General features: G+C 50.7%; 1 protein-coding gene across 1 annotated transcript in view; it reads left to right on the top strand.

The window, feature by feature from the left end:
- The window catches only part of FYCO1 (FYVE and coiled-coil domain autophagy adaptor 1), an 81,682-nt gene that overhangs the window by 61,171 nt on the left and 7,058 nt on the right, over positions 1-13,453 (top strand). Inside the window, exons 15-16 of the mRNA XM_060109060.1 lie at positions 3,660-3,755; positions 7,195-7,405. Coding sequence (XP_059965043.1) covers positions 3,660-3,755; positions 7,195-7,405 — 307 coding nt within the window. The remainder of the gene's footprint in view (positions 1-3,659; positions 3,756-7,194; positions 7,406-13,453) is intronic.

The following is a 13,453-nucleotide window of genomic DNA, read 5'->3' as shown; positions in this document are numbered from 1 at the left end:
GAAAACCTGGAGTCCATCTGGTTCCATCTCCTCCCATTTAGAAAGGAGAAATCTGAGGTCTCAGAGGAGGAAAGGGCTTACCCAGAGTCACAGTCATAAAGCCAAGACTGGGACCACCTTGGAGTGATAGCCCTCTCCCCTGAGCCATACCACCTCCCCTGCCCTCTGGAGCCACAGTGAGCTCCAGCCAGAGGGAGCCCACTGGTTAGGCCTCAGAGCTGAGGGCGAGGTGTTTGTGAGGACACGCTCTCCCACCTGCCGTGGGCTGATGTAGACTGTGCACAGACAGCCCGCCTGACACCTGAGTGCTAGTGGGCGTCTGATTGTCTAGGCAGCCCTGGAGGCCCCCGTGCCAGCCGCCACCTCCAGCCCCTCGCAGCAGCACCCTGAGCAGCTTGTCACAGACAGCGGCCTCAGCACTCCAGCAGTAGACAGGAGCGAGGCCGGGAAGCGGGGCCATATGGTGGAGCAAGCAGGCGTGATGTCCAGCTGTCTGAATGAAGCCAAGTCTCGAGCTCAGAGATTTCCAGAGAGGACAGAGGCCTCCCCCTGTGCAGTGCTGTCCTCCAGACAGAGAGGCTGTGTAAGTTGGCAGCGAACAGTCTGCTTTGTCTGAGAAAATCCTGTTCGAGGTGAAGGTGCTGCAGTTTCTCCCCAGGTGTGGCTCTGCTAACCCAGCATCTGCCACTCCATGTGTGACTCGGGGTCTTCCTCCTTCAGGATCTGTTGCTGATTCTTCTCTCGATTTCATCAGCATTACCTCTGCCCTTTTATCCTGAATTTATACATTAACAATTTACGCCCCCACGTATATTTCTTAGTAAGTAGCACAGGCATTCTTTGGTTCCTGTGCACGGCAGTGACCTGTCCTTTGGGACAGGGAAAGCCTAGCCACAGCCCCTGCTTGCAAAGAGCATGTGGACCAGGGGGAGATAAGACCCAAAAGCCGATAGGCAAAGCCCAGCGTGAGCCGGGCTGTGACACGTGGGTGGCGGGGAGGAGTGGGGGGGGGGGAGCGAGCTGCAGGTGCCGCGTCTGTCACAGCCCCTGGGGTGACGCCACCAGTCGCCAACCCCAAACTCTTGGTGCATCGTGGTTGCTGCAGGCACACTGCATGTTGCACAGATATTCCTGCCCCCAGGGTTGAGTGGCATCCAGGACAGGCTTAGGCGAGACTCACTGGATTTTGCCAACTCTGAACCACCCGTCTTCGCATCCGCATGAAGAACACCTGGGTGCTCCCGGGACCTTCCCAGCATCCTGCTGACTGAGGAGCCTCAGGCCTCAGACGCAGGACGTAGACTTCGGGGGACGGTATCTGCTGCCCCTCCCCATGGGCGGCTTGTGCATCTCTGCCCATTGTTAGTGCCTCTCCCTGTGGAAGGATGAACCTCATGCCCCTGCTGTGGCGTGTTTGGCCACGGGACCCACCTGGCAGTGAAATGTGAGGAGCAGTGTGGTGAGAACCATTTCTGAGCAGAGGCGATGGCCGCCCCCTCCAGCCAGAAGCTCTGTGAGCATTAGGGTCTGGCCACCCACTGTGCTCTCTTGGATTTCTCATGTTCCAGAGATGATGTGATGTCCCAGCCTCACCTGAGCTCTGGGGTTCAGGGTCTGTTAACTCCCTAGGAAAGCTGCAGAGCCCTTCCCCAGGCATCACACCTGGCCGCAGCCCAGATAGCGCTCTCAGAGAAGCACACCAGCTTTCCAGCGTAAGTTGTAGGTCCACTCTAGGGGCAGCCGTGAACTTGGTGCCCGAGTGGGTGTGAGGGTAGGTGAGGAGGGCCATCTGAGCGCGTGGTCTGGATGCTTGCTGTCAGCTGCTGACCTCGCGTGTGCTACTGTATGTGCTGAGGCCACCTCCCAGTCAGGCCGCAGCTGTCTGTCCCTGCCTCAGAGGGAGCGTGTCTGTGGGGTAGGGCCCGTGCCTGCCTCACGTGTCCTGCGCAGTGCTGGGCCGCCGCCTCAGGACCTGCTCAGCAGCAGGCAGGGTGAGGGTAGGGCAGGTCTGAGTTCACACAAGTTCACACAGGGCCTCAGAGGTTGAGTGAATGTGCCCAGGGGCCAGGCTGGTGAGAGCCCAGGGGCATGTGTAGTGGGTGGGATGGGGGAGCAGAATTGGGTGAGGGCATTTTGGGACCTATTGACCTCACCCCAGAAACATCTGGGGAGAGCCTGCCAGGACAGTTGAGAAGGGAATTATCACAGCATTTTGGGAAAAAGCCATGCTGCTCAGGAGATCTTCCTCATTAACCCCTTCCCATGGGGCAAATCAGCAAATTATTTCCCTTTTCTGGACTTAGGTTCTTCTCAGGCAGCATTGGGCACTGGAGCTGGTTGGGTTTGAGATCCCTGAGCTCATATAAGCGATTGGCTGCAGTGGGCTTGGGACCCAGCAAGATGAGCACTGAGCTGGAGTCAGGGTGTCTGACTCTGACCCTGCCTCTCAAGACCTACCTGGGCCTCTGTGTCCCCATCAGTGAAGTGTGGGCACTGCTCCAAGGATCAGCAACTCTGCAGGGGTTAAAAATGTTCCATGGGAATGCTAGAGTTAAAATTTAATACATGTCTTGGGACTTCCCTTGTGGTCCAGTGGTAAAGAATCCGCCTTCCAATGCAGGGGAGTCGAGTTTGATCCCTGGTCAGGGAACTAAGATCCCACATGCCGTGGGGCAACTGATCCTGCGTGCCACAACTACTGAGCTCGTGTGCCTCACCTAGAGAGCCCGTGCGCCACAACTACAGAGCCCACGCGCCCTGGAGCCTGTGTGCCACAACTAGAGCGAGAAAACCCTCACGCCACAACTAGAGAGAAGCCCCGAACGCTGCAACTAGTGAAGAGCCCGCACACCGTAACGAAAGATCCCGCATGCCTCAACAAAGATCCCGTGTGCCACAACTAAGACCTGACACAGCCAAAAAAATAAGGAAAATAAATATTAAAAGAAAATTAATAGATGTCTTTATTGCAGGACATCTCAGAGCCTTGAATTTACTGTTTAAGAATGCCATGAGTTTCTAAGAAAGAGTGCAGGGTTCCCCTCCCCTGGCAGTGGTGTTCCACAGAGCACACTTTGGGAACCATGACACCTCTGAACTGCCAGGCAGCTCCCACAGCTGGTTCTCCACACAGCAGACAGTGGGTTGTGAGGGAAGAGGAGATGTGGCGTGGATCTGCACCCTTTGTATGAGTCTTTGTCCCACAACCTCCTCAGGCCATGCTGCTTCCTGCCTCATCAGCTCTGGGTGCCTGTCCTTGTTCCCCAGAGATGGGCCAGAGCAGGCTCGTCTAGTCAGGGACTGGCACTGAAAAGGCGGCATCAGTGGTGCTGGAAACTTACCCCGTGGCTGTAGCTCTGCTGGCGTGGGACAGGAGGGTGGTCTGTTTGTGCTGTGGTCACCCATCCCACGCCCACCGGGAAGACATTGGGGAAGTCACTGCAGCCCTGTTGTCTTCTATCCCCGTCCTGCCTGCCTGGGCCTGGCCCCCATGGCTCTCTACCCACAGAGTCTGCGGGGCCTCTGTCCTGGCCCCCATGATTGAAGGGTTCCCCTCGCATTCTGAGGTTGGCTACCAGACTCCAAGACTACGGGCTTCAGGATGCGGGACCCTGTGTGCTGATAGCTAACTGGCTGTGTTCTCGTTTGTGACATTTCAGGGACACCACGTCAAACTCCCTAACCCCTGAGGACACTGAAGACATGCCCGTGGGGCAGGATGCTGAAATCTGCTTGCTGAAGTCGGGAGAACTGATGTAAGTGATGGGCCCCCAAGCTGGACTTCCCAAGGTGTCACTTTTGGGGAGGAGGAACACCAGAGGAGGCCTGGCCTTCCGGTGTCCCAGCTGGAAAGCACCCCAGAGGCTCAGACTTGGCACCCATGGTGGTTTTCAAGTTTGTGCTTCTTTTTCTTCCTTCCTGCCTTCCTTCCTTCCTTCCTTTTGTAAAATTTATATACAGTAAAGGTCCCCGTTTGTACTGTACAGTGCTTGGATTTTGACAGGTAATACAGTGTAATCACCAGGCATCTGCCAGCCCCCACATCGAGCTCTGCCAGTGGCTTTACAGTCCCAGGCCTCAGCACCCAACCAGCTCCACTCCCAAGTCTGCCAAAGAGGAAACCTAGGTCCAGAAAAGAAACTTGACCGGAGTGAAGATATAGAACAGTTCCATCACCCCAAAAAGCTCCCCCGTCCTTTTATACTCATCCTTCCCCCACCCCTATGTCCTGTGTTCTTCCTTTTTGAAAATAACTTTATTTTCTTATTGTAAGAAAATTTTCCTTGTAGAAAATCAGGAAACAGAGATGAGCAAACCACTTTGGATATAGCCTTCCAGTCTTGTTTATACTAATATACCTAATTTTTCAACATAAACAAATATCCTACATCTTATTTCACAGTCTTTTTAAGCTTAATATTGCTTGAGTATTTCCCCATATCATTCTTTTTCTCCAGTGTTGTGACGAATGGCTGCATGATTGCATTATGGTCATTGAGTAGATTCAGTCACTCATTCACAGATATTTATGCAGCACCTACTACGTGCTAGATACTCTTCTAGGTCCTTAGAGCACATCAGTGAACAAAGCAGACAAAGATTCCTGCCCTCATGTTCACTTTACATTCCAGCAGGGGTGACAGACAATAAACATCAGTAAATAAGTAAATTATATAGTATATTACAAGGTGGTGCTTGCTTTGGAAAAGAAACAAAGAGTAGGATTAGGGGGGAGCGGTTGCAATTTTATTTTTTCTTAATTTTTTTAATTAGTTATCTATTTTATACATATTAGTGTATATATGTCAATCCCAATCTCCCAGTTCATCCCACCACCACTATTACCACCATCACCCCACGCCTGCTCTTCCCCCTTGGTGTCCATACGTTTGTGGCGTTGCAATTTTAAATAGAAAACGCTAAGAAGGTAAGACTTGAAGGACTTTTCATGCAGATAATGTGAGGGACAGCATTCAGGCAGAAGGAACAGTCAGTGCAAAGGCCCTGGGGCAGGATGGTGTCTGGTGTGTTTAAGGAATAAGGATAGGGTCAGTGTGACTGAAGCAGAAAGAGGGAAGGAGACTGGGTCAGAGAGGGAACAGGGCCCACGTCACATCAGAACCTTCTTGGCCATTGTAAGGACCTTGGCTTTTAATCTGAGGGGAATGGGAGCTTTAAAATTAGATTTGGAACAGAAGTGTGACTTAATATACTTTACATTATAAAAGGGGTCACTCTAGTTGCCATGTGGAGAATGACTATGAAGGGACAGAAGTAGGGAGACCAGTTGACTTGACATTTATGATGTGAGTCTTATGGACAACAGACTTCTTTTATTTAAGATTATATTTGAGCAGAGATGGCAAACCCTTGATTTCTTTTTATTAGCATCTCCTTTGGCGAGACCGAGTATTGTCCTCTCATTGAACAGATGAGGTCTAGAAAGGTAAAAAAGATTAAAGGCACAATCCAAGTAACTCGGTGCAAGGGGAGAATTCTGGAATGTAAAATTATGAAATGACCCAGCATTAGTGGGGCACCCTGTCAGAGTAAGTAATGCAGCAAGATTTCAATGTTGTAAGAGACCTCTTTTCCAAAATGGACCCTTCTGCCTACTTGCAGATTCTTGAAAATTGTAAATATTGGACAAGACCTTTTTTTACTATAATTAGCAATAAAGCTTAAATTAATACATGGGAAAATGGTCCATGGAATTAAATTTTTACACAGGTGAATGACCTATATCAGAGCTGTTCCTTAGAGCATTTTGGTTTTCTAATCATCGATTAGTCTTCTCATTTGCAAAGCTTGGGAGTATTCCCATCCACCTCTACGCCTTTGGAGCCAACAGAATTCTTAGCACCACCACTTATTTGCTGTGCAATCTTGGGCAAGTTACCTACCCTCTCTGAGTTTTGGTTTCCACCCCTGTGTTAAAGGGGACAGTAATATTTTTGTCCATGAAAGGCAGTTTGGTGTAGTAGAAAGGCAATGGCTTTGGATCAGACCTGTATGGACCTGGATAGAGTTCTTAGTCTTTTTGAATCTTAGCTTCCTCGTGTGTAGACGGGAGCATCATGCTTCCTCACATAGCCCTTGTGACAACACCCGAAGCTGGCGAGCAGAGTTAGCCCTTGCACAGTTGAGAAGAGGAGATGGGCCATCCAGGGCCGCACACTCCTGAGCTTCAACCCCGCTCTGGAGGCCCTGCCCTCGTGGCCCTCGCTCACCTGCTGCCTCCGGATTTGCTCGGCAGGAGGAGGCACCACTTAAGTCAGGGAGACTTTGCCCTTCAGCACAGGTTCATCTTCTAATGTAATTGTCATACCCGCCAGAGGCAGGCGTGGTTGTCCCTGTCTGCAGGTGAGGAACCTGAGGCTGACATGAGGGTGAGCCCTGTGGCAGATGAGAAGCGAGGCAGGTACCAGCACCAGGTTCTCTGGGTCCTGCAGAGAAACTCACTGTCCCTAAACCCTTTGAACTTTTGGAACTGGCTCTTAATACAGCTAATGAGAGTTAGAATAGGGACACAGCCCCAAGAAGCCTGTCTCCCCAGGGCCCTCAGACTACCCTGCATTAAAGGGTCTGGGGTGTTTGCATTTATGAAAAGTCAGGGTGCCTGCTTGGAATTTTTTGGCAGGCCCCGGATTTCCGCTGAAAAGAGGGACGACTGACCGAAAGGGCAGGAGGTTTCAAACGATGCCTGTGCTTACTTCTGCTGCTAATTAGGTAAAAGCGGGAGGTGAGGGACTGGAAGGAGAAAGAGGAGAGAAAGAGTGGACAGCTGAGCCGCAGGGCAGCTGCAGGAGAGCTGCAGAAAGCTGAGGCCTTGGCACACGCTTCCCGTCCTTGAGGGGCACAGAGCAGCCCAGGCCGTCCTCTCAGTTCCAGCCAGCTTGCGGGGACCACACCAGCTCCTCGTGGGCAAGGATTATCATCTGTATTTTTTACTTCTGTGGCCCCAGTGCCTAGAGCTATGCCAGGCACCTAGTAAGTGCTCAGGAAACATCTGATGGCGTGAGCTGCACATCAAGAATTCTCCCATGTTTAAGCGTGTCAGTCATGGTGACCCAGGGCTTGTCCTCCCAAGAGCCTCCAGGGTTTCCAGTCACCTCGGAGTCACAGACAACCTGGCCAGTGGACTCAAACGCTTTCCCTGCTTTGATCAAGTCCCTCTCTGCATTCGTATTTTAGGATAAGATTACCCCTCACGGTGGAAGAGATCACCAACTTCGGGGAGGGCAACAGGGAGCTGTTTGTGAGGTCCAGTACCTATAGCCTCATCCCCATCACTGTGGCCGAGGCAGGCCTCACCATCAGCTGGGTCTTCTCCTCCGACCCCAAGAGTATCTCCTTCAGTGTGGTGTACCGGGAGGCGGAGGACACGCCGCTGGATCAATGTAAGGTGAGGCCATCTCCCTGCCAGCAGGATTCCCCGGGCAGACCTTACCTGGGATGTTCTGAGAGGGGCACAGAGACCAGAGTGGGAAAAACCCCTGGGCTGCATCATGCAGAGCAGGCAACACACCCGGGCTTGTCCAGCCTCGGGGAGGAGAGCTGTCTTCTAATGTCTGAAGGCCCACTCCTGGGTCAGCTTCAGACTGACCTTGGAATAGGTCAGTAGGTGAAACTGAAAGGAATACAGATGAGTGACTCAGTTTAAGGATCATTTTTTTAACAGAGCCATGCCGAGCAAGAACGGGTCACCATGGGAGGTGGGGACCAAGATCTTTGCTTCTGGTTATGAGCTTAGGGTGTTCAGCATCTCACCTCAGAAAGGTCAGTAGAGGCTCGTAGCCGTTGTGTCACTTGGGTGGTTGGGCTGGAAGTCTTCGTGGCAGATACCAGTTCATAAACTCCTAAGACATTCTAAACACGGGACATTGACAGTGGCCGGGACCATAGTCCTCAACCTTGGCCACACATTAGAAACACCTGGGAAGCTTTTTTAAAAATTTATTTATTTATTTATTTATTTACTTATTTATTTTTGGCTGTGTTGGGTCTTCATTGCTGTGCACGTGCTTTCTCTAGTTGCGGCAAGCGGGGTCTACTCTTCATTGTGGTGCACGGGCTTCTCATCGCAGTGGCTTCTCTTGTTGCAGAGCACGGGCTCTAGGCATGCGGGCTTCAGTAGTTGTGGCTCACAGGCTCAGTAGTTGTGGCTCACAGGCTCAGTAGTTGTGGCTCACAGGCTCTAGAGCGCAGGCTCAGTAGTTGTGGCTCACAGGCTTAGTTGCTCCACGGCATGTGGGATCTTCCCAGACCAGGGCTCAAACCCATGGCCCCTGCATTGGCAGACGGATTCTTAACCACTGCACCACTAGGGAAGCCCTGGGAAGCTTTTTTTTTTTTTTTTTTTTGCGGTACGCGGGCCTCTCACTGTTGTGGCCTCTCCCATTGCGGAGCACAGGCTCCGGACGCGCAGGCTCAGCGGCCATGGCTCACGGGCCTAGCCACTCTGCGGCATGTGGGATCCTCCCGGACCGGGGCACGAACCTGTGTCCCCTGCATCAGCAGGCGGACTCTCAACTACTGCGCCACCAGGGAAGCCCCCTGGGAAGCTTTTTAAAACACACTTCTGAGTCCACACCCCAGACCACTAAACCAGAGTCTCTAAGGGGGATCCAGGCATCCTTAGATGGTCCCAGTAGACAATCAAGGTTGAGAGCCACTGGTTTAGCTCAAGGGGAAGAAGAGTAGAAAGGATGGAGTAGGATGCAGAGCACAGGACAATGAACAGGCCTCCGTGGGGGCTAATTCATTGTGGGCCGGGGAAGAGGGAAGGTCTGAATTCCACACCTGAATCTCTGCAAGGAGGGTGCCAGGGGATGATGGAGGGAGAGCTGGTTTGGGTGGAAACACGAGTTCCATTTGAATCACTGTGAATGGAAGGAATAGTGAGGACAGTCACACAGGCTGGATTGGAGCTCTGGGTAGATCCTAGACTTTTAATACAAAATCTCCATTTTCTAAGAATGAAGCTAGAGAGGAGCAATTTGAAGTTGTGTGAAAGAAGCCTTCTGTGAAGTCTCTGCGATGACATCCACTAGTCCCTCACGCTTGTGGTCCTCTGGGTGTCCTAAGGGACTCACGGTGAGGGCTGGGGAAGGCCCAGAGCCCCAGCAGGGCCAGGCTCGGGCATGCTGGGCACACAGGTCGCCGCTCCAGCTTCGGTGTCCACATGGGGGGACGTGTGTCCACCTGTGTTTGCTCTCCTGCCATCCCTGTCCTGGTGGTATCTGCCTGTTATAGAGATTGCTTTGTCGTTTCTGTCCTCTTCAGAGTCACTTCTTACATTTAATTCCAGCCCCCCTGAGTCGGCCTCGATTATTGGAGTCTCACGCTCGTGCTCATTTAAAAACTGCTCTGCCCCTCTTCTCCTTTTGGAGGCTCACAGCCACACCACACATGTAGCCTTGGAGCCCTTCCTTCCCGAGCGGTTCTGAACGTCCACCCGGGAGGTCCTGGGCTTGTGGTCAGAGAGTGGATTCAGGCTCACTGCTGCCACCTGGGCACATGTCTCGGTCCATGAGGCAGGTCTTAGTCCCACTTTGCTGATGAGGAAACTCGGGTGCAGAGCGGCCTGCCTGGGCAGTTTGTTGGGCAGCAGCTTAAGCAGCGTGCTCCTCAGCTCTGCACTAGCAACCAGCTGCACCACCTGGAGCTCAGCACCAGCACCTTCGCTGTTCACCTCCTGTTCCCAGCGCCCACCGAGCGCCTCGCACTGTGTCTGCCCACCTTAGATACTGGTGGATATTTGTGGGAGGGAGAGAGGGAGGTGACTAGATCCGGTCTCCACGCCTCTCTCCTTGCTCAGTCACTCACCAGCCTAATCCTCATGGCCCTGGGAGACCTGTGTGGTTCCTCCCAGGAATCAGGAGCTCAGGGACGCCCAGGAGCCATCCTCATCTCTGGCTCCCTTGTTGCCTGAAGGATATGGTTACCATTGTCTTTCCCACAGTGGACGCCAGGGGGCAGAAGGAGCCCGTCTGCAGGGTGGGTGAGAAGGATGCTCAGGTGCTCCTCTGCCGTCACAGGCCCGACTGTCACCAGCCAGCTGTGGGGATGGCTGTTATGTCTGCCTGAGGTCCCGTACAGACATCAACCTGGAGAACTTACGTCCAGGCTCACACCTTTAGCATCTATCCTGGGGACTCCCCGTATGATGCCCCGACCAGACTGGACCTTATTGGGAACAATGGGACATAGTGCAAATTGCAACACTCAGGTTTCGTGATTGTGGAGGTTCAGGCATGAGGAGCTATGCTGTGTACTTGCATTCTGCTCACAACCATTTACTGTACGCTGTATACTGGGCTCTGTAGGGCCGGCCCACTGGGGATAAAGAGAGAAGGAACAGCATGGGATCTGCCCTTGAGGAGCTCATGGTGTGATCAGAGGGAGACCTTATTAAAAAAAACAACTGTGGGGGGAAAAAAGAAAAAAAGAAACAACTGTGATTCCAGGTGGTGACTGTCATGGTGGGGTGGCACTTGGGGGTGGGGGGCCGGCACCTAACCTGGGGAGCAGTGATCAGGGCAGGAGACTCCTGGGCCAAACCAAGAAAAGCTGTGGGGAGGGGATGGCAGGGGGACATGGGTTAGAGGAAAAGCATACAGGTGGAGGGAACAGCATGGAAGGCCAGTCCCATCTCTAGGGACATGTCAGACACTCCCACCCGGGACCACCCTCTCTCCAGAGGGACCTCCTCTATCAAGGCCATTCCTCGACACTGAGATTAGAGACTGTGACTTTGGGAAGCACTTGACGAAAGAAGTGGTAAATCAAGGACCTGAGGCTACCCGTGTGCAGACTGCTGCCCTGAAGCCCGGGACACATCAGGGAAGAAGACCTAGGCCCTGCCTCTCTCTTTGGCCAGAGAAGCTCAGAGGCCTGCCTGAGGCTACTGGGAGCAAGGACCGTTGACTTTATTTTTTAAACAGCTTTATTGAGGTATAATTTACACACCATATAATTCACCCATTTCAAATGTGCAGTTCACTGTTATTTCAGTATTATCCACAGAGTTGTGTCACCATCACCACTGTCTGATTTCAGATCATTTTCATCATCCCCCAAAACAAAAAGGAACCCTGTGCCCATTAGCAGTCACTCCCCAACCTCTACCCAGCAGCCACCAACCTACCTTCTGTCCTTACAGATTCCCTGTTCTGGACATGTCATGTGAATGGAATCATGCAATATGTGGCCTTTTGAGACTGACTTTTTCCATTTAACATAGAACCCTGGCTCTGTACCAGGCCGCCAGGTCACTAGAGTCCCTCGAGAAAGCAGTAAAACCAACTTGGACTGTTTTGCAGACATATCACATAAATCAGGTCATGGGCGCCCAAGCACTGGAGGCTGATGGGAGACGCCCCCAGAGCTCACACAGCAGAGACCTGTCTCGCTCAGGGTTACCTGAGACCCCTGTCATCTCCTGTCACCTCTGCTGTATGGGCTTTGACACCAGAGCCTTCGTTAATCTCCCCTAGATGTTTTGATTGATTTTAAAATCAGTCTTACAGATTTTGACTGTGGTAGAAAAAACAGCAGCTGGAATGAACCAAAAGTCCATAGAGTAGACAGTTTAAAGACATGAAGAGTATTATCTTACACATGTCCTCTTCAGAGGATCTGCCTTAACAAGCTCTTGGGTTTTGCTTTGTAATCAAAGTAGTGTGTGGGAAGGTTGAGGTGCGGGGCACACAGGCGTCCCTGTGTAAACAGCAAGACTTTCTCCCCCGCACTTCCTCCTACATGTGGTTGCTGAAGTATCTTAGGCCAGGCTCAGAATTTTTAGGTTATGCATCACGGAAACAGACCCAACCACCCAGCGTCCCAGGATTCTCAGTCCCCAGTGGAATTAGAATATTGTAGAACATTAATGTAACTTGATGAGATAAGAAGTAGCTGCCACAGAGCCCACGCATAGTAGGTCCTCATGCATCTTTGTCCTCTCCAGGCTTGTCTTGGGCCCATCCTACTCCCTCCCCACCACCAACTTCCAGCCAGAGCACATGTACTGTGGTGTCAGGAACATACTGTGTGCTCTGTCTGTCTCTCCCATGCCTTTGGGATCTCCCTCTTGACTTCTCTCTGACCCATACGTTATTTAGCTTCCAAATATTTTGGGATTTTCCAGGCAACTGCTTTTTTTTTTTCTTACTTAATTCCATTGTCAGAAAATGCACTTTGTATAGTTTGAATCCTTTTAAATGTAAGTTTTGGGTTTTTTTTTTTAATGGCCTAGAATATGGCCTACCTGGTGAATGTTTCAAGTACACTTGAAAAGCATGTGTGTTCTGCTATTGTTGGGTGGAATGTTCTATACATATCAGTTAGATCAAGTCAGTTGATAGTGTTCTTCTATTTCCTTACTGAGTTCCTGTCTACTTATTTCATCAATTATTGAGGGACATTAAAATATCCAACTGTAATTATGAATTTATTCTATTTCTCCTTGTAACTCTACCACTTTTTGCTTCATGTGTGTTGAAGCTCTGTCATTAGGGGCATAAATGTTTAGGATTGTTCTGTCCCCTTGATGAAACTGACATCTTTATCATTATGAAACTGTCCCTGGCCACATTCTTTGATGTAAAAATCTACTTTGATATTAATATAGTCAATCCCTCTTTCTTTTGACTAGTGTTAGCACGGTATATCTTCTTACATCCTTTTAACTTCTTTATATCTTTACATTTAAATTGTATTTCTTGTAGGCATGATGGAGTTGGGGCTTGCTTTTATCCAACCTGATAATACCTACCTTTCAATTGGGATGTTTAGCCTACTTACATTGTCAATAAAGTTAGGTTTGAGTCTCTCATCTTACTGTTTTTTATTTGTTCCATCTGCTTATTGTTCTCTGTTCCTCTCAAAGCAGTAAACTAGGGCAATTGCAGGGCTCACCTTGTTCTCTCACAGATCACTGTCCATCATTGCCTGATGTACAGTGTCTTAAAAACTGTTTTGTATATTTTGTCGGTTTTGGTTGTTACTTGAGAGGGTAAATCTTAGCCGTTCTCCCGTGCTTTTGAATATGTTGTCCCCACTGCCTGGAGCTGCCAAACCTCCCTATAACTAGCTAAATTGCCAAGCTCAGTGTTGCCTCCTCCAGGAAGTCTTCTCTGATTCTGCCTCTCCTTCCCCCCACCTAGAGGCTGGGATAGGCACCCCTCCCTGGTAGACCTCTTGTGACAGTCTCACCCAACATAATTGAATGTTTTTTTATCTGTTGTCACCATTAAACCACAAGATCCTTGAGGGCAGCAGAGCCTTTTGTGGGAACTTACGTCACTTTGGGAACTTTGTGGCCACCATGTAGTTTTTCAAGAAATAGGAGCTGTATTCAAGTTTGAGTTGAAAAAGTAATCACATCTTTATAACTATTTTGGAGTCAGTCATTTTGCACAGGTTGAAAAATGTTTAATAGGAAAAAATTAAA

This window comes from Mesoplodon densirostris, chromosome 10, assembly GCF_025265405.1.
Source record: "Mesoplodon densirostris isolate mMesDen1 chromosome 10, mMesDen1 primary haplotype, whole genome shotgun sequence".
NCBI classification, from domain to species: Eukaryota; Metazoa; Chordata; class Mammalia; order Artiodactyla; family Ziphiidae; genus Mesoplodon; species Mesoplodon densirostris.
This window is presented reverse-complemented; position numbering and strand designations above follow the sequence as displayed.